At 34.4% G+C, this 19,815-nt stretch overlaps 1 protein-coding gene across 2 annotated transcripts; it reads left to right on the top strand.

Moving 5' to 3' along the window:
* The first annotated feature begins 296 nt into the window (after window positions 1–296).
* Window positions 297–12,095, top strand: prtfdc1b (phosphoribosyl transferase domain containing 1b). 2 transcript variants are annotated; one of them, XM_079819392.1, is made up of 9 exons: window positions 523–670; window positions 845–951; window positions 2,822–3,005; window positions 4,435–4,500; window positions 6,655–6,672; window positions 7,844–7,926; window positions 8,091–8,137; window positions 8,781–8,857; window positions 11,264–11,440. In XM_079819392.1, exons 1-9 carry the CDS (start codon window positions 623–625, stop codon window positions 11,309–11,311), a joined length of 678 nt encoding a protein of 225 aa, XP_079675518.1. In that variant the 5' UTR covers window positions 523–622; the 3' UTR covers window positions 11,312–11,440. The 2 variants fall into 2 exon arrangements, 1 of the variants encoding a protein (XP_079675518.1); XR_013816689.1 differs by lacking the exon at window positions 6,655–6,672 and having other exon boundaries at window positions 297–670; window positions 7,824–7,926; window positions 11,264–12,095.
* Window positions 12,096–19,815: the final 7,720 nt, after the last annotated feature.

Below are 19,815 nucleotides of genomic sequence, written 5' to 3' on the forward strand. Positions count from 1 at the left end.
ATATTTTAGCCTACTCAACCCCATCTCAAGATATTCATGTCTTTCTTCAGTCGAAAAGAAATTCGGGCTTTTCATTCATTTTTGTGAGGACAAATTTGAATGCATTAGGCTACTCATTGAAAGCAGATAAGCAATAGATGATTTACTTTACGGAAAGTAGAAAAGCACCATCAGCAATCAGAGCACTTGGCTTTGTATAGGCTACTATGTAAGGTTTTAAAGTGGACGGCCGCATTCATTGCACCTCATTGGCTGTTTTCCACTCATGACACTGACGCACCCCACTGGTGGTGTGGGATGCTGCACAGATTTGAATAGGGCAACTGAAGAATGAAGTTGACACAGTCAACAACGTAAGATAAATATAAATAAAACATAATTTATAACTTCTGATAAATATGTAATGAACAGAACAAGAGCTAGGGAATGCACGTAACCCAGACTTTCTCACCCACATGCCAAGCTCCGCCACCGGTGACACCCATTCTGTGCGCTACCAATGACGTCATCAACAATACCGATGTGGACGCGAGAAGAGAGAAGAAGAAAAAAAAGAGAAGAGAAGAGTTCAATTCATCCGTGTGTTGTAGTTGTGCATCAACGAGCGCTTGAGGAATCCAACATGGCAGGATGGGAAGGCAAACAAACAGACACGGATAAAGGAATTGTGGTTTGTGCGCTTGTAAAGAAATTCTGTAACTCATTTAGCCTTTTTAGTGTAAAACCAGCCGAAGCTGCACGTATTTCACTTCATTGGAAACTTTGCAACCATACTGTAACACGCTGCTGTAACGTTGTAACATGTGAAAAAACGCATTTGCCTTTGCTCAACTGTGTTTAATAGATCTCAGACGACTGGCCTGGGTACTCGCTGGATCTTTTCACCTATCCCAAGCATTACTCTGAGGATCTGGACTGTGTCTACATCCCACATGGAGTTATCATGGACAGGTACTGGAAACGTAATTAAGGCGCCATTTAGACACTTACCGATGACGTCGACCATGTAGACCAGACTATATTTGTTTGTTTTTTTATATTTCCAAATATATATTTTAGACTTTTAGAATTACTGCATATGAACAAATGGAAAAAATATATATTTTTTTTATAAAAAAAATAAATGATATAAGCTGACTTTAGTTATATATTTTTTTATATAACTTCATATTACATTTTTTAAACATTTCAGCAATGCAATTTTTTTGAGATTTTAAATGCCTTTATTTGCAGTGTTTAGAACTACAGTGATTTACAGCATAATGCTTCTATACAGTCAAACCAAAGAATATTCAGACACCAGATGTATATTTTTTACTAGTGGGTGCAGGACACTATAGTTCATTTATGTAAGTAAGGATAGCAAAATAAAGTAAACTGTGACATATTATACCCAAAGAAATATTCATACAGTGGACTACCAGTAAAATGTATAGTTGGGATCAAAATTATTCAAACACTTTGACCTGAGCATGTTTTGCTTAAGTGTTCTTTCTTTAATCGCTAATACGACCATTAACACCACAGACTGCATAAAAATGAAGCATTGCTTGTTGACCTAAATTGGTATTATCTAATTGTGTACTTAAATTTAATAGCTGATTGGTTGGTTATAAACCATTACATTCCTTTCTATCAAAGTTATCTGACATTATCAAGATGAATTTGTTCTGACACTGTTTAACTCTGAGTTCTTGTCATATTTTTTTTACCATTTTCTAAACTATAGGGAATAAACTGTGATAATGTGAGAAAATGTTGAAGGTGTCTGAATACATTTTGGTTTGACTGTATTTAAGTTTATACTAGTGCTGTCTAATCAATTAATCACATCTATATATATATATATATATATATATATATATATATATATATATATTATATATATATATATTATATATATATACATATATACACACACACACACATATATATTTACAATTGTTTATGTTAGATTCGACAGCACTAGTTTATACTGAAATCTGTGTTTCTTAATGGACGACTTATAGTTTTTAGATTAACATCTTTTTATTTTTATACTAGCAAATGTTTGCAAAAATGTCATTGGAAGTGGATACATGTGAACGATGCAGTGAATTGCTGCCTGTCCTTTTGTGAGATTAATGACAATTAATTTGCATGTGGGTTCATTATGTAATTACACTACAATTATCAATGACTTTGGATAAGCATTTATATATTAAAGGCTTGTTAGCATGTCAATTTTATAGTTTTACTTGTAAAATGAAATTTTTTACATCCTTTAAAAAAAAAAGGAATTTGTGCCTATCAGAATTTGATACCCATTTTAAATGATCACAATTATATGGAATATGTAGTATGTAAGATCCTACTGTATCTTTAGACATTTCTACTGAATTTTTTTTTTATTTGAGACCTATTAGGACCAATACTTGTTCTTTTGGAATAATGTCTTTGTATCTACTGAATTTTTTATTTTTATTTGAGACCTATTAGGACCAATACTTGTTCTATTGGAATAATGTCCTTGTACTGGAAATCTCACCAAAAATTATATAAGCTATTGTTTGTAAGTCAGCAGTCAGGGCATTTATTAATCTTAATAGTAATGTTGGGAACTATGCGTTCTAACAAACGTATGTTTTGTTGCTTAGCTATGGTTCTAAATTATGATAGTACATTTACAATTGGAAAACTTAAGGATTATTTGACCAGTAATATTTGCATATGAAGCATGTACATGACATTGCTTAATTCCCCCCCCTAAGAATTCAATATGAAAAACAAACATTTTTGGATCAAAATGGACAATTAGACTTTTAAACTTTTTTTTCCCCAGGATAGAGAGACTTGCAAGAAATATCATGGAAGATCTTGGCGATCATGACATTATGGTGCTGTGCGTGCTGAAAGGCGGTTATCAGTTCTGCGCTGACCTGGTGGACTGCATCAAAGTCCTGTGCCGAAACTCCAGCAAGACCCTTCCCATGAGGGTGGACTTCATACGTCTCAAGAGCTACCTGGTGAGCACACTTAGGGCCAGGTTTACTAACAGCTTGCGCCAGCGCAGACCCTCTTTTTCCATTAAAAACTACTGTCTACTAGGATTTACTAAAGACACGCAGTGAAAAAAAATTGCTGGCCCTATGGAGTTTGATTTTCTTGGTCCTGTTTTCTGTTTTCTACTGAATTTGAGTCCTGAGCAAATTTAAAGTGATTTTCCTAAACGTTTTACATGCTAAAACAGCCATGAAACTGCTTGAATCATATGATGAATCACAAGTTTCTTTCACACACATGCACACAGACACAAATATTTGCTTTTACAAATGCCACTTTGTTTATGATTATCTGAGCATGGCTTCACAGTGCTAATGAATCATGGGTGTCATCATGTATGTAAATTGCTGCGTGAAGACATAAAACGAAAACTAAACCAACCAGTTCTAGCATTTAAAAGTTTGGCATTGGTAAGATTAAAAAACAAAAAATAAAATTAATTCATTTTATTAAAGAAGTCTTTCACACTCACTGCTTTTCTTCGCAGAAGTAAATGCTGTAAAACCGTCAAATTGTGAAATATTATTACAAGTAAAAATAGCTATTTTCTATTTCTAATTTTTTCCTGTAGTGGCAAAGCTACCATTACCACAGTCGTCAGTGTCACATGAAAACATTTGTGTTTTTGAATAGCAGAATAGCATTTATTTTGAAATATAAATATTTTGTAACATTATAAATGTCTTTACTGTCACTTTTAATCAATTGAACGTGCCCTTGCTGAATAAGTATTAATTACTGTCAGGAATAAAAATCATATCCCAAACGTTTGAACAGTAGTGTATATTTTTCATGTTGTTTTGACAGACTAATAGAGAACTAATAATATGGCTGTAGGTCTGCAAAGGCCTAGAATAAAATGGTCAAATCATTATATAGGTAAAATAATATACAACATGATAGATAGGAGATTTAAAAGGATAATTCACTGTCAGTGGTGTTTATCTCTCAAGCTCTGCTTCATTCTGACCAATACAATTTGATTGTTGTTGATGAACGTTGACTGCATTGTATGTATTTAGTCAACAGAGGGCGTCATGACTTTATATTTGTCATGCTGTTGTTTTTCAGTTGATTTCCCATATCATCTTTGAAGCATTTTTTTCTCAGCATTGCAGAAATGTTTTAAGTAAAGCCTATGGTTGTTAAACCCAGGTGGATCTTGGAGAACTTTTATTTATTGTTTGCTAAATCACTTTGTCTTGGAAGCATCCACTTAATCATTAAATAATAATAGTTATGACACTAACTTAGTTTAATGTCTAGATTTGTCTAATTTAAAATGGATAATAAAAGTAAAAAATATTTTTTTAAATAATTTTTTTCTTTATATGAAACAAGATATATAATACTAATAATGTTTGACTTGTGTTCATCTTTATTTCCAACCAGAATGATCAGTCAACTCCAGATCTCCACATAGAAGGAGCAGAGAACCTGTCTGCGCTGAGCGGAAAGGTAAAACATGCTCAGCCTTTTCATCAAACCTGTACAAATAAATAATGTCACTATGCAACAACAAAAAAAAGTTATTTCTAAAAAAAATTTTTTATGAGAAATGCAATGTTTTTTTTCTCCATAACGATTTAAAACCATCATATATTTAAAACGATTACGTACATTCCCTTAGTACAATGTATCCAGATGATTTACTTCCAAGTTTTGTTTTATAATTCCTACTATTTTCCCCTTGAGATTCACCTTTTGTTTAAATTAAGTACACAAATATTTTTGAAAGGTAAACGGTCAAAACAGACAAATCTTTTTCTGTGAAACACAATGTTTAACAGGCCAAAGGTTCACAAGGAAGACATGCAAATGTTATTTGTTTTTATGACATACACATTCATATCATTTCTGTATTTGTTTTTTTTCCCCCACCATCTCAAACTTGATTTTGAGTTAAATATAATATAAACATAACATAATAAAGTGACGATTAAAAAGCAAAACAACTACGACAACGTTTTTTTTTTTTCAAATGTGTAAACAGAGAAGTTATTTTATTGGTAATTATTTATATATATTGCACACACGGTGTTAGGGAAAGTTACTTTTAAAAGTAATGGGTTACAATATTGCACTACTCCCTAAAAAGTATCTAATTGAGTTACTTAGTTACTTTTAATGGAAAGTAATGTAATGTGTTGTTAACCTACTTTTGTGTGACTTTTTCTCACCAACAAAAACCTGGTCTAAAGTCAATAGCGCAGTATTTTTTAAGAAGCCCCCTTAAGCAATAATAAAATGAAACACAAATGTGATGTTTAACTAAAATAATTTTTGCTCATCAGTATGTTTGAACTGATTAATCAAAGGTCAGCAACAAATACATTGGTTAATAATCATGTGAGATTAAATGCATAAAGGATATTTGTATTATTTAACATGTTTAATTATTGAAGTTTTGGGTAATATTCTGAGTGAGATGAGTAAATGCATGCTCACATTTAATCTGGAAAAACAATAACCATCATGTTTACACCACGCACACAACACCTACACTCAACATGGGGACAGGAGAGCTGTCAGTAAATGGCAAAACAAAGTAACTAAACGTTATTTGTGATATTTTGTTGCAAATTTAAAAGAAATGTTAAAAATCTGATTATGTAACACAAGTTACCCTCGACACACACACACACACACACACACACACACACACACATACACTCACACACTTTTTCCCCTTATATTATCAAGTCATTATCCATTTTTTTCCCTTCATTAAAATTTAAAACCTTTATTAATAATCATACAATTTTCTCTGGGTAATTGCACTAATTTTGTTTAATGGTGTCCAATTGTTTCACATTTTTTATTATTATCTATAATTATAATGAACCTAAATTCAACCATTCCTTTAACCATTTATTTTTTCCTTCAGTTCCTGTTAACTGATTCTGCTATAAACTTTGAGTGTGTGTGTGTGCTCTTGGGATTGGCAGAGGTTACAGTTTGTCAAAGGTTTATGATGTCTAATTCTTCAGTAAGAGGATTGATCTGCTCAGTTGCTCATATAATTGGATTTCCCAGTAGAGCTCAGGATTGTGATACAGTGTGTGAGTCTGTGATACAGACAGAGATCTTTAGTAAAATATCTTTTGTCTATTTATTTACTCCTGAATATGAAACCACTCTGTTTGGAAATCTTGGAAATATGCTTGCTGGAAAATAGACTCACTGTAGTTTGTTTGGTGGTCTACAGAGTAATAAACACATTTTATACAAAATGTTCATTGCTGTTTATCACATATTGTTAAAAATAGCTCAAGGATAAATCCCATGGAAACAGGTCACATTTTACCGCAAATCAAATTATATTTAAAACGATTACGTACATTCCCTCAAATTCTCATTAGTACAATGTATCTATATGGTTTACTTGCAAGTTTTTTTTTTTAATTCCTATTATTTTTAGTAACTCTAATACAGTATGACCTTTGTCCCACCCTTATTGTAACCTAAATAGTCTTAGTATTGTGTTAACTCTGTTTGCTGTTCTGTTTTTATTTTTTTAACTATGTGAGTTTCTGAATGCTGTGATGTTGATATGAGCGTTCAGTGTATTCAGTCACGCATCTCCTGTCTGTCTCTTTACATGAACTGAAGAACGTCCTGATTGTGGAGGTATGTCTGCTGCGAGATGAGCTCTGTCTGTCTGGATAAACTCACTCCCTCAATCACTTTAATATCCTTTTAAATAAATAGAGGCCTTTCAGATGCTTTATAGCAAATTTCTCTGCTTTCTGCCCTGTTCTCTCAGTAATGTTGAACATTTCAGAGGTCAGTCAAGCATGTACCATTTTGTGCCTCTATTTATCCAAGCAAAAAAAAAGGTGCATTCATTCCATGGAACTTTAAAGCCGGATGATGATTTTTCTTAATTGCCATTTGTGCAAACTTTTTGCATTCAATAATGCCATATGTGTCTTGTTAAATAATACATTTACTTGATACAATACATCTGATTTTCTTTGTTTACAGTCTGAAACGACTAACAAAAAGTATGTAAACGTTAATATTTCTGTAAAAACAGTTTATACGGTTAAAAGGGACCTACATGAAATGTATTATATTTGCATGTATAATAATTCTGTAATATAATGCAGGGTAAGTTTGTTTGTTTTTTAAAGAAATAAATTAATACTTTTATTCAGCAAGGATGCATTAAATTGATCAAAAGGGACAGAAGACTTTTACAATGTTACAAAATATTTCTATTTCAAATGAATGCTGTTCTTTTGAACTTTATATTCATGAATAATTCCTCAGAGTTTCCACAAATTAAGCAGCAACAATATTGTTTAAACCATGATAATAAGAATAAATTGTTATTCTACATTATAAAATATATTGAAATGGAAAACAGTTTGTAAATTGTAATAATATTTCACAAAATTACTGTTTTTACTGTGTTTTTGATCAAGTAATGAGAGCATGAGAGACTTTCATAAACATTTTAAAAAAATCTTACAAACCCCAAACTTTTTAACAATATTTAATATAATATAATATACAGGTTTTAGGACAAAATACTACACCAACCTTTGGGAATTATATCAATGACTTTTTTGTGTGACTTATCTTATAGATGATTATGGAATACAGTAATGTTTGATAAAACGTTTTACAATACAGTGAACTCAAGCATTCTAGTGTTTATTTTGTGCCTCTGAGGTGTGATGATTTCATGCAATGCCAAGACTTCTTAAGTTCTGTTGAGTGTACTTCTTAAGATGATAGTGTGTGACAGCCGTCTGTATCTGCCTTCATCTCAGTGTCCTCCTCCTTCCCACAGGCCATCGTGGACACTGGCAAGACCATGAAGACTCTGCTGGATCACGTTGAAGCCTTCAGGCCCAAAATGATAAAAGTAGCTGGGTGAGTCAGTCCACAGACTAATAGATTATTACAGGCCTGAACTATGCTTTTGTGTAGTCAGCTTCTTTACCTAGTCGGTGAAGTAGGACTGTGTGTGTATGTGCTGATATGTTTATATCTACACTTATTGAGTTTTTGGGGGGCATGTTTTATATCTGTCGAAGGTTGCTGGTGAAAAGGGTGCCCAGTGGGACAGGTTATCTACCAGACTGTAAGTGATGATTACAAACTCGGTATAGTGGCTAATGCATTTTTGTGTGTATATTACTTATATAATATACTTTTAACCCTATCAAGCCTACTCTATCATATATTTGTTGTACACATTTCTATGACCTCTAAATAATCAACTTGCTCAAGATCCTGCTGTACACAATCTACTGCATGCCTTCTGTCGTCTGATTGACAAACGTTTTAGCAAGTAAAAGGCCTTTTAGTATAATTTTAAAAAGGTCCACCTTCGGGTTGTGGTTTGCTTTGAATCTTTACTGAAATTCATATAGTAAACATAATAGAAACTGTTACATTGTTAGTAATATTTCAGGATCAGAATTCCATCTTACTTTTTGGCCATATAAATGTCAGCAACTGCATCAAATTGCATATTTCTGCTCATTTTGTTTTCCTCCTTGAGTATGAGCTCCATATTTTCCTATATCATACAACATATGAGCCATAAAGGCCTTTTGACTAAAAGTTATATTTTAATTCTATTTCATATGTCAGGCTTTTACAGGGTTATGATCTCAGCTGCCTGACTATTGTTTTTTTCCACACAAATTAGTTTGAAAAATTTAAATATCATAAACACAGATTAACATTTCCCTTTCTTTCATATATGCTATTTGTTCAAGATGTTGGATTTGAGATCTCCAATCGGTTTGTGGTTGGCTATGCCTTGGATTACAATGAATACTTCAGAGATCTCAACGTAAGAGCCCCTTTATTAATATTTGCCTAAATTTAAACAGTGATAAATGTTACATTGACTTAAATTTACATGCTGATATGTTAACTCAGTGTATAAAAAGTGTTCTTAAATACCGTTTGCCACTTCTGGCAAAGAGCTTTTTAAAAGCTTATTGTGAGAATCTCCCCTGACAAAGCACTTGCTCCATATGTCTACATATTCCAAAGTCTAGAAGTGACAACTGGTGTGAGATCAGCGTATCGAGCGCTCACTTGCTGCACAGAAATGCACAGAACTTCTCTTTGAAGCTTAAATGAGTTTGCTTGAGCTGCTGTGACGTATTACTGAACCAAGCCTGTAATGTCTACCCTAAGCGTGAAATGACCGACAGCATTAACACTGTGAGAATTAGGAAGAAAAGTATCTCTGCAGCTGCACAGTTCTCCATTTGTCTCCATTTGGAGGGCTGGTTGCTAGGGGTAAGTGAGCTGTTGTGAAAAATGACACCCACTTCAGAGAATGCCCCGGGCTGTACAACTCAATTATCCAGCAATCTAATATGTATCTCTCACATGCATACATCATAGACAGCAGCGCCATTCTAAAATCCTGTGAGCTGCCTACCTAGAAAGCATTTTGCAGAACATTTTTTGGATGGAAGTCTCTTATGCTCACCCAGACTGCATTTATTTGATTAAAAATACAGTAAAAACTTACTAAACTTGCATTTTCTATTTGAATATATATTTTAAAATGTAATTTATTCCTGTGATGGTAAAACTGACTTTTCAGCATCATTACTCCAGTCTTAAGTCACATGATCCTTCGGAAATCATTCTGATATGATGCTCAATAAACATTTCTTATTATTATCAATGTTGAAAACAGTTGTGCTGCTTAACATTTTAATATTTTTGCAGTATTCTTTGAAGAATATAAAGTTAAAAAGAACCGCATTTATTTAAAATAGATATCGTTTGTAACAATGTGAAAGTCTTTAATATTATTTTTGACCAATTCTATTTTTTTCCTTGCTGAATAAAAGTATTAACTTCTTTCAAAAAAAATCTTACTGACCCCAAACCTTTTGAAAGGTAGTGTAATTAAATCAGAAAATGTTTAATTAAATTAAATGTTAAAGTAAAAAGTTAAAATAAAACGCTTACTAAAAAGTAATATTTTGTTGAACTGCTTGTGATTTAACCATTAACTGACATAAGAAACATGAATTTGATAAATTATTGAAATATTATCTTTTTCTATTCTTCTTCCATTATATCAATACCCAAAAGTATTTATATAGTTCAGTTTAATTAAAATAGTAGACTGTCTTACATATTGTGTATTTTTATGCGTATTGAAGCATCATTAGCTTAGCAACATGCTAACTCCCAACCAAAGACTTTAGATATACAAGGACGGTGCACTCCTCATAGGAGAAAGTTCAACACGGAATAAGTCCCGCCTTCTATATAATAGAGACAATCACCAATTGGTAAAGTCATCACGTCATTGCGGCTGCCTTTAGAAGCTCTGGTTACAATAGAAACAGTCAGTGTTCTGAGACGTGCTCCTATGACTGCACATGTGCATTGGCTGGTCCATCCTGAAAAAATCCAGTGTTTTGTCATGATTTGCGCATTTAAAAGCAACATTTTTCAAATGGTTGTCAGATTTCATTGGTGATTTCAAATGTGAAATTGAATCGTAAGCTTGGAAAACAGCTTTGGAGAATTTGATTCAAAGAGTCACTTGCATGACTGAAATGGCTGCCTGAGAGGCGTTTCCAAGATGGCCTGCCGAGTGAAATGACTTGTCTTAAAGGGACTTAACCAAACTCTGTTGGAATCGACTGCGAGTCGAGCATCAGTGCTTTTTGTGTGACACAGAATTGCTATCTGGGAAGAGTGTTAAAATCAGTCATTTTTGAGAATGTATTTCAGTTAGTAGTGATATTTGGGCATTTGAAGACTGGCTTGGCTTAATTACCATGCCTGCTTGGCAAGTAAACACTGTCAGTTCTTCATTTATGTCGGTTTCTAAATCTGCTGACAGCCTTGTTAATGGATAATGAACATTTTAGCTATCTTTGTGTACATTATTGCACGTGTGATATGTGTACTTTGCGCTGTTCCCCTTAAAGGAACACTCCACAATTCACTCCACGATATCTTGACTCTTTTGTAGTTGCATCATACTAAGACCGGAAAATGAAATGTTTTTTTTTTTTAGTACACAATGTAACTACAGAAGAGTCAAGTTTTGAATAGGAAAAACATTGAAACTCTTTGTTAATTTTTGAGCGAAATGCTAACGGTCTAATCAGATTCACTGAATTATGCTAAGCTATGCTAAAAGTGCTACTGCCAGACCCAGACGTGTTCCTTTAAATGGCTTACTATGATCTTTCTCTTCACCCTCTCACAGCACATCTGTGTGATCAGTGACAGAGGGAAACAGAAATACAAGATCTGAAGATGATGATCTCACTCTTGTATGAGTATCTGAATGCTGACTCAGGGGGATGGAAGGGGTCCATGGATCTCACATGGTCCCCAAACGATCCTCCTCCATGACTTCAATATGAACCGGTTTAACTGTTAGAAATGGAGTACTGGGTTACAACTTACTGAATACCACACTGTATACGCTATGCATACTATGAACTGCAGAAACAGCATACTAACATACTGTTCTTAGTATTATGTATGTTAGCTTGCCATTTAGTCAATAAAAGGATAGTTGAATAGAAATCTTATGGGTTTGGAATGACATACGGGTGAGTGCACTGTAAAAAAGGATATCAATAAGTTATAGCAACATGTACTTTAACCCATCATTTATCTCATTTCAACATTTTAGGTTATACAAGTTTTAACTAGGCAAGATTACAAACATTTTTTTTTAAATGACATCTCATTTTTTCACAGTGTAAATGATGACAGAATTAAACTTTTTGGGTGAACTGTCCCTTTAAGACTAACAGGCGCTTCTGTGTGTCTCGTGTTTAAGCCTTCGTAATAGGGTATCATTACAATGCAAATATAAATTGTTCCATTCAATAATGGAAAGTTGTTTACTTATACTGTGAATTAAATATATTTCTCACAATGCATTTATTCATCAGCAATTGTCTTTTAGAAGCTATAATATGTGAACTACAGCTTAAGAAATTGTTTTGTGGAACTTATTTGTTTACATTTATGTGAATTTTTATACATTTTATAACCATTTAACAGCATTAAAATTGTATGCATTTATATTTGTGTACGTCACTTTTTTGCATTCTTTGTCAGATAATACAGATGAAAGCATACCTGTTAGGTTATGGATTATTTGCTGTGGTATTGTTATAGAAAGCAGCAGTCATACTTCAGTAAGACAACACAAACATGCCGCACACCTGTACACACACAATTGGGTGAAGTGGAACAGAGTTTGCCTGGGTGTGTGTTATGTAACAACGTCTGTTGTTCATTGTTTCCTGTGCCCAGCCTCTTTTGCTTGTCTGACTGCTGCTCGTGTTCAGTGCAGGTGAATTTTGTGATGCGTTTCTGTCAGATACAATGTCCAGTTTCAGGTGAAGCTGCTGTGAAAGCACCCTAAAGTCATGCACAACAGGTATAACAGTAGTATCATTCTCATATTTATAGCTATAGTCTTTAGAAAACATTGACGTTTGCTTGACAAAGCATTTCCTGAAATATATTTAAGTTTTAAGCTTTTGTTTCATTTGAATACTTTAAGATCTGTACAGTGACGGCATCTGAAATTGCATGAAAATAAAGGTTCTTTATTAGCGTCAATGGTTCCATGAAGATCCTTTAATATCCATGGAACCTTTTTAATTGATAAAAAGTTCTTTATAGAATAAAAGTGGTTCTTTAGATTATAAAATGATCTTCACACGAAGAAAAAAAGTGGTTCTTTTCACAACGGTTCACTGAAAGTTTCTTTAGGGAAACAAAAATGGTTCTTCTATGGTATCCATTTGGAACCTTCCTACTATATTGTAAAAACAGTATGTGAAAAATGTCAGAGCAGTCTTAAGGTCTGTGCCAAGTTTAGTGGACATAGCTGGAATTGCTATCAGACATTTTAACCCTTAAATTCCTTGGGTCTTTAGTAACCCTGGACGTCATTCACTTCCCTCCTCATTCATTTTTTTAAAGTTAGATGTAAACCTTCTTATTGTTCATCAATACATTCATTATAAACTATTTAACAAGAAAACAATTATAAAATAATGCGTTTTCCCATTCATTTTTTTGTAAAAATTGTATAGGGTCGCTAAAGACCCGAAGTGTAACAGTGTAAGTATATTTTTTCCTCCACAACAACAATTGAATCTTTGATGACTGAATAAGTGCAATTCACCTTTATTCCACAAAGTGGCAATGTTTGATACACAATGAATATGAGAATTTTGAGAACATGTTTGAGATAGTGAATATGATCCAGATGCTGAATGTACTGGGAAAGGAGCTCTGACAAGGACAGTGATAATGGTATAAAACATCTGCTCAAACTGAACCCTTCCAAGCTCCAGAAGGGACCAAAATATGCTTCATTTTATTCTTCTGTAATTGTTACTCAGGAGATTTCAGGAGAGTTTTATATTATTGTGACAGATAGAGATCCATCTGTTAGAGATACTGTATATCCGGGTCGCTAAGACCCGAATATGTAATAATGATTGGCAAAACATTTGTGCATTTAAGGGTTAATAGAAGTCTCTTGGATTTCGAGCATCAGATAAAATAAGGCATAGGCCATTGTGGCAAGTAGGGCGGGGCCGAGAGCCGTGGGAGTGGAGCAAGGCGGGAACCGGCGAACGTTCAATGTAAACTTAAATAAAAAAACAAAACTAAAGTAAAGCTGCAGCCCCTCACAGATGACTGCCGCAAATAAACATAATAAAACAACATAAATAGTCCAGGCCTTGGGCCTATACCATGAAGCCGGTTTAGGTGGCCAATCCTGGGTTTGTGCCAATCCTGGGTTTTAGGTACTATTAAAGTGGTTTGGCTTTTAGCAGTGTTCCTCTCCATAGTAACTTAAGCTCCACAGCTAACCTGCTCCATGCAGGGCAGGTTATGCTCTATATAAGAGATCTCAAACTGAAATTGGACCAATCAGCTGTGAGCAAAGTGACACACCTCTGATTCAAAAAAGTCACTCCCCCTCCAAATTAAAGGTCACAACATAGCAAATGGTTTTTAAAGACTAAAGTGTCTGGCTTATAACAATGCTTATTTATAATAATAATAATTTTGAATGATTTAGATATCATTTATGTAATTATTATACCCTTAATCAATTACACATGTATCATTTTAGTTAATCAATCATTAATAGGCACTTTGTTAAAATGTATATAAATAGCCTAAATAAAGGTCATACAAATAAGCTTTAAAATCAATAAATAAAGCTATGAAAATTACTACATTTGAGCCTAAATGTTCAATTCTCTCTATATAGGCTATCAACTAAACTAACTTCATAACTTTTACTTGCATTGACGTATAAGATTTTTCTTTAAGTTGTCCTCTTTCGTAGACAGCTCTTTTCTTCTTGCTGTGTAAATTTGTTTAAATTCTTAATATTTTTCAATCATGTAATATTCTGCAGAAGAGAGAAATGAATCGCAGTTTCACTGATCCACGGCATGTGATTGGCTGTTCACTACTGATGTCACAGCTAAACTCCTAAACTCAGGATCAAAGCCTGAGTTGACAGAGAAAGCTGATGATAAGCATCATGGGACCAACAAAGCCTTAATAGATTGGTCTGGTTTTGTCAACTCCCAAGAAACTAATCCTGTAACCCTGGGTTTGTTAAACTACCATCATGGTACAGGCCCTTGGTCCTCTCTTGTTTTGCACTGTTGTCACTCCTACTTTTATCCTTCCGGAGCTCCTCCGTGAGACCCGAGACCATGCAGTGTGGTGTGCAGGTTACACTCATTAGCACTCATGCCAAAGGCCTCACTCTGTTCCCATGGTTCTCGCCCCTGCCCTGCTTTCCACAGTCAAAACAGGCTGAAGGACTGTGCTTGAAAAGTTTGATAAATGTAGCTTGAAAACTTGCTACAGTCAAAAAAAAGAGTTAGTTGTTTTGAGAATTTTTTTATACAATAGCAGTTCTTTGTAACCGTCCAGTGATTAGCAGTTGAACTTAAAATTTGTGACCAAAATTTCAGAAACATGGAACTATAAATATGAAGAACCTAATTAGGCCTCAATTTGCTTTTAGATCAGCTTTAATGCTTAATCCACTATGCACTTCCAATAAAGATTCACAAATGTGGAAAAGTGATTAGTGAACACCTTTTGTCTTCATTCTGGTTTTCATGAAGTTGTCTCCACACACACTGCTAAATTAGTCAAACAGGGGTCCCATTTAACTTGTTTAGCAGTGTGTGTGGAGACCATTTCATCCTGGAATTTGGGAAGGTTAAATTAATAGTGTTTGCACCCGGATATACATGGTCCTGTTAAATGGCTTGATATTTCTTAGCCATTAAATACACCATTAGACCTAATGATTCCCACAGGACTGAAGTTCATGTCATTTGAAATCTCCCACCGTGTTTAACAGATGGCAAAAGACTTTGTGAGGTGATATCCTTTGGCTTGTCAAAAACAAACTCATCCGATTGCAGGAAATAAAGTCAGTAATGAGTAATACTATTCATTGTTCAGGGCTCCAGAGCCATTAATATAAGTGGTTTGACTGATAGCCCTACCTAAATTAGTTGTTGGTACAATTACTCATATACAATTATTATGAATTATGTATTTGAACAAATTCTTAAACCCTTTTACTTTCCATTTGATCCCATCCAAGTGTTTTAATAAAAAGAAGAAAAAAAACAGACGAAAGGGATAGTCACTCTTAGAATAAAAGGTTCTATAGAACCTTAAAGGGTTCTGTCAGGCGCTTCATATGAACCTTTTAGGAGCTCCCATCATGGGAACTTTTTATGGATTTAGTTTTAATGATTTTAGTTTTAATTCATTTTTATTTGTAACTAAGGCTACGTCTACATTAATCTGGATAAATCTGAGAACAGAGTTTTCATTTCAAAATCGCTCTCTGACATTAGCGCTTTCAAGCATTTTCCAAAAGTTTCATCCACACTGAAACATCGGAAAACGCTAAACACTCACTTTACAGCGCATGCGTAAACCATCATAAAAGAGATGATACAGACAGTCACAGATACATAAAGTTATCACGCAATTCTTCTGGCAGGATCATTTTATTTAGAAAAATATTCCACCATTCACTGATGCGTCCAGGGGCCCGTTCTTCGTACCTCGCTTAATACATCTAAGATGATTTGACAGATCCCAGATCTTTTAATCGTGTTAACTGATCTCTGGCTAATTTGGTTCTTCAAATGAATTTGCGGATTGGATTAAAATATCTGGATTAAATGATCTAAGATTACTGAGCGTTCTTTTTTTCCCTGAAGAGGGCAGATGCATCGATACTCGAAACCACGATCAGCAATGCAGCGATTGGCTGGCGTCAAGACAGCAACGTAATGACATCATATAATTAAAAAGCCACCTGGCAAAAAACTTGACAAATAAAAGATAAAAACTTGACAAATTACACAAAAAACCCCCACAAATTTCTTAACCTTTATAAGGAAACAGCCAAACGACCAAACCAACTTAAGTTATAATAGATAAATTATAAATGTTTTTTTTTTTTTTACATGATTACCAATTATTTATATTCACGATTTTATACAGTATTTGTACACCCTTTACATTTTTATTTCAATGTTGTAATTTAATTTTTAATTAAATTTGAAGCAGATTTGTAACGTGACAGTATTTAAGTTTCTTATGGGTCAAGATCAAATTATCCTCTATTGCGCTGCATCAAGCCACTCCCATAATATCCGTAATCACTTAATGCACGGCTCAGAGTAACTGTACAACATGTGTGTAAACCAATAAAAACAAAATTATATAAAGTAATTATTCCATCACAAATAAATTGCTCAATCAAGTGGCTGTGTCTGTATTATACACAACATTATACATTCTCATATACATATAAAATATAACATTTTTATATTATTATTTAAAATTATTATTATTGCCCCTGGTTCAGTAATGCACTCTTGTAATAAAGTAGCAGTGGCTGGGACAGATTTTAAGTATCACCTCAAGATGCAATCTAATCCTGTTTACATGAAATAAGCCTGCTCCCGAGCAGGTTTAAGCTTACGGACCTGTTACTATGACAGCAAGTCCAGGATGAGCTTCGAAGAACCAAACAATCCAAGATCATGCCAAATCGTCAACAATCAAATCCAGCTAACTGAGTTAGCGAGGTACGAAGAACGGGCCCCTGGTCATAGGCTACTCGCTCAACATTAGGCTATGTTTGGTCTAAAACGCAACTGCTCTCATGTTTCACCGCAAGACAGCAAATGCAAATACATTATCTTTGCAGGACTGTGATATGAAGAGTGTGCAAAGTAACATATTTTAGCAACTGTGTGAAAGTGAATAGCACATAACAGGCACAATACTGGTATAAAAATGAATGTCTATGGGTTCAATATGCGTCACATGACTAAACTTACGTCATCGTTTTCAAATACCTCCGTTTTCACAGTCCACACTACAACACGAAAATGCCGTTTTCAAATGTATCCACTTTGGACATCGTTTCCAAAAAGCTTAATTTTCGTTTGCTAAAATGCCATCTCAGAGTGGATGGAAGGCCAAAACGTAGAGAAAAAGATGTTTTCAAACAAAAACAGCCTATTAGACAAGGATTCAATTTCATGAATTTAACAGCTCATAAACATACTTTATCACTAGAAAAAAAAATGAAATAACTTGTTAAACATGAAAGTGTTATGCAATCATTTAAGACATTATAGAACTTTTTTGGCATAAACGTCACAACTTACTGTGGAACAACACAAAAGAAGACTGTCAATGAGGGGTGAAAATAAGATTGGACCGCATTGAATTTCATTGTATGGACAAAAAACACTGAATCATGTTTTCATGTTACTTTTGGGTGAACTTTCAACTACCTGGGCCATGTAGAGATCAGAATACAAAAGACATGGAACCTGTGGACAAATCCATAGGGCCCGGAGCCCATATTGTACCTACTTTGGCCCAGTCTCCACCCAAATGAAAGTATACAACCACCATTCACTAAAGTTTTTGGTTTCAAGGATGTGAGTCATGACATATTTTATCCTCAAGTAATGTTAAAGGCTGTGGGTTTCCTGTTACAGTGGTATATAGGTGGAATCTGACATACATTTCTGTAATAAGTCAGCTCTGGCCTGAAATTAAAGATAGACAATTCATTGTGTATTCAAATGGCTCTGCTGGAGGTTGGAGGCTTCTCTGTCTAGACTGTATACTTCAGGAAATGACAAAAAATAATTGATGTTGCTTCCTTGAATGTCTGCAGAGAGACTCGCAGGCAAACTGGCCAAACCTCAACAAACTGATTGTAAATATGGATTTTTCCATCAGTCTGAAATCCTTCTTAAATCACTTGCTAACCTTATGTTCAAAATGATGTTCAAACGTATAACTCCTGTTATGATCACGTAACATTTGCATGTGTGCAAGGACACCAAAAAATCATTCTAAATCCAAAAACTAGTTACAGTATAGCCAGCATTTCTTCTAAAGGTAGTCCCCCCACTTACAGCTCAAATACAGCAACAATATATAGGCAATACAAACAAAAAAAATCTTGCTGACCCCATACTTTTGAACAGTAGTGTTGTACCCTCTCAAAAAGTGTCTTCCCTGTAAATTGCCTATAATATGAACATGAGTGATACATCAAATCATGCAGCTTGCTGAGGAGATTTGAGCTATTCTAAGCAGTCAAACTTATGGGCAGAAAATGCCTTACACTGAAAATTATATATAAGTACCATATTATCAGACGTTGGGCTCTTTTGACCTGGGCAGTATAAGCAAGCACCTATGGGTGCTCTGGGCGAAGCAGCTGGATAACAACACACCACTCAGAAGACCTTAGAAACCACACGGCCAATGGCAATGCCACATGGCAAGCAACCACCACTCACTCACACAAAATCTAGTTTCTACTGTCATTCGAAGGCTTCCACAAAACCTAGGAGGGAAAACAAATGAGCACACAAAAGCAACATGTAGCTGGCATCCCGATTGTCCTGAAGTTTTAGTTTTGTTCTCATGATTTGAAAGATAAATAAAAGTGGGGCATTGATAGAGTGAGTGGACACTCACAATAGAAGATGGGCGGAGCCGTCGTGCCTTATTCATACACCTGACATATGACTCCAGCATTTAAACAGCAAGAGGGAGTTTCAGTGTGCTGAGAAAACAAAGCGTCCCTCTCTCTGTTTGGCTGTTTAACCACGGTTTTAGATGGGGTTTGTTCACTATTTCAATGCACAGGCCCTCTCTGAGGAGTGTAGGTGAAATTGAAGAAACTGCAGTATAAAAATCTGAGTTTCCGCATTTTAATAAAGGGCAAGATGATATGAGTATGATTGGTAATCTAATCTCTGTGGGAGTCTCATACAGTCAAACCAAAATTCAGACACCTTCAACATTTTCTCACATTATCACAGTTTATTCGCTATAGTTAAGAAAATGGTAATAAAATATGACAAGAACTCAAAGTTAAACTGTGTCGGAACAAATTCATCTTAATAATGTCAGATAACTTTTATAGAAAGGAATGTAATGGATTACAATCAACCAATCAGCTGTTAAATTTAAGTACACAATTAGATGAAACCAATTTAGGGCAACCAATGACCAAGCAATGCTTCATTTTGTTCAGTCTATGGTGTAAAAGGTCGCATTAGCAATTAAAGAAAAAACACTTAAGCAAAACATGCTCAGTCCAAAGTGTCTGAACAATTTTTACAAATTTTACTGGTTGTCCACTGTATGAAGATTTTTGGGTATAATATGTCA

The sequence above is a fragment of the Gobio gobio genome (assembly GCF_949357685.1).
Source record: "Gobio gobio genome assembly, chromosome: 6".
In the NCBI taxonomy this organism is placed as follows: domain Eukaryota; kingdom Metazoa; phylum Chordata; class Actinopteri; order Cypriniformes; family Gobionidae; genus Gobio; species Gobio gobio.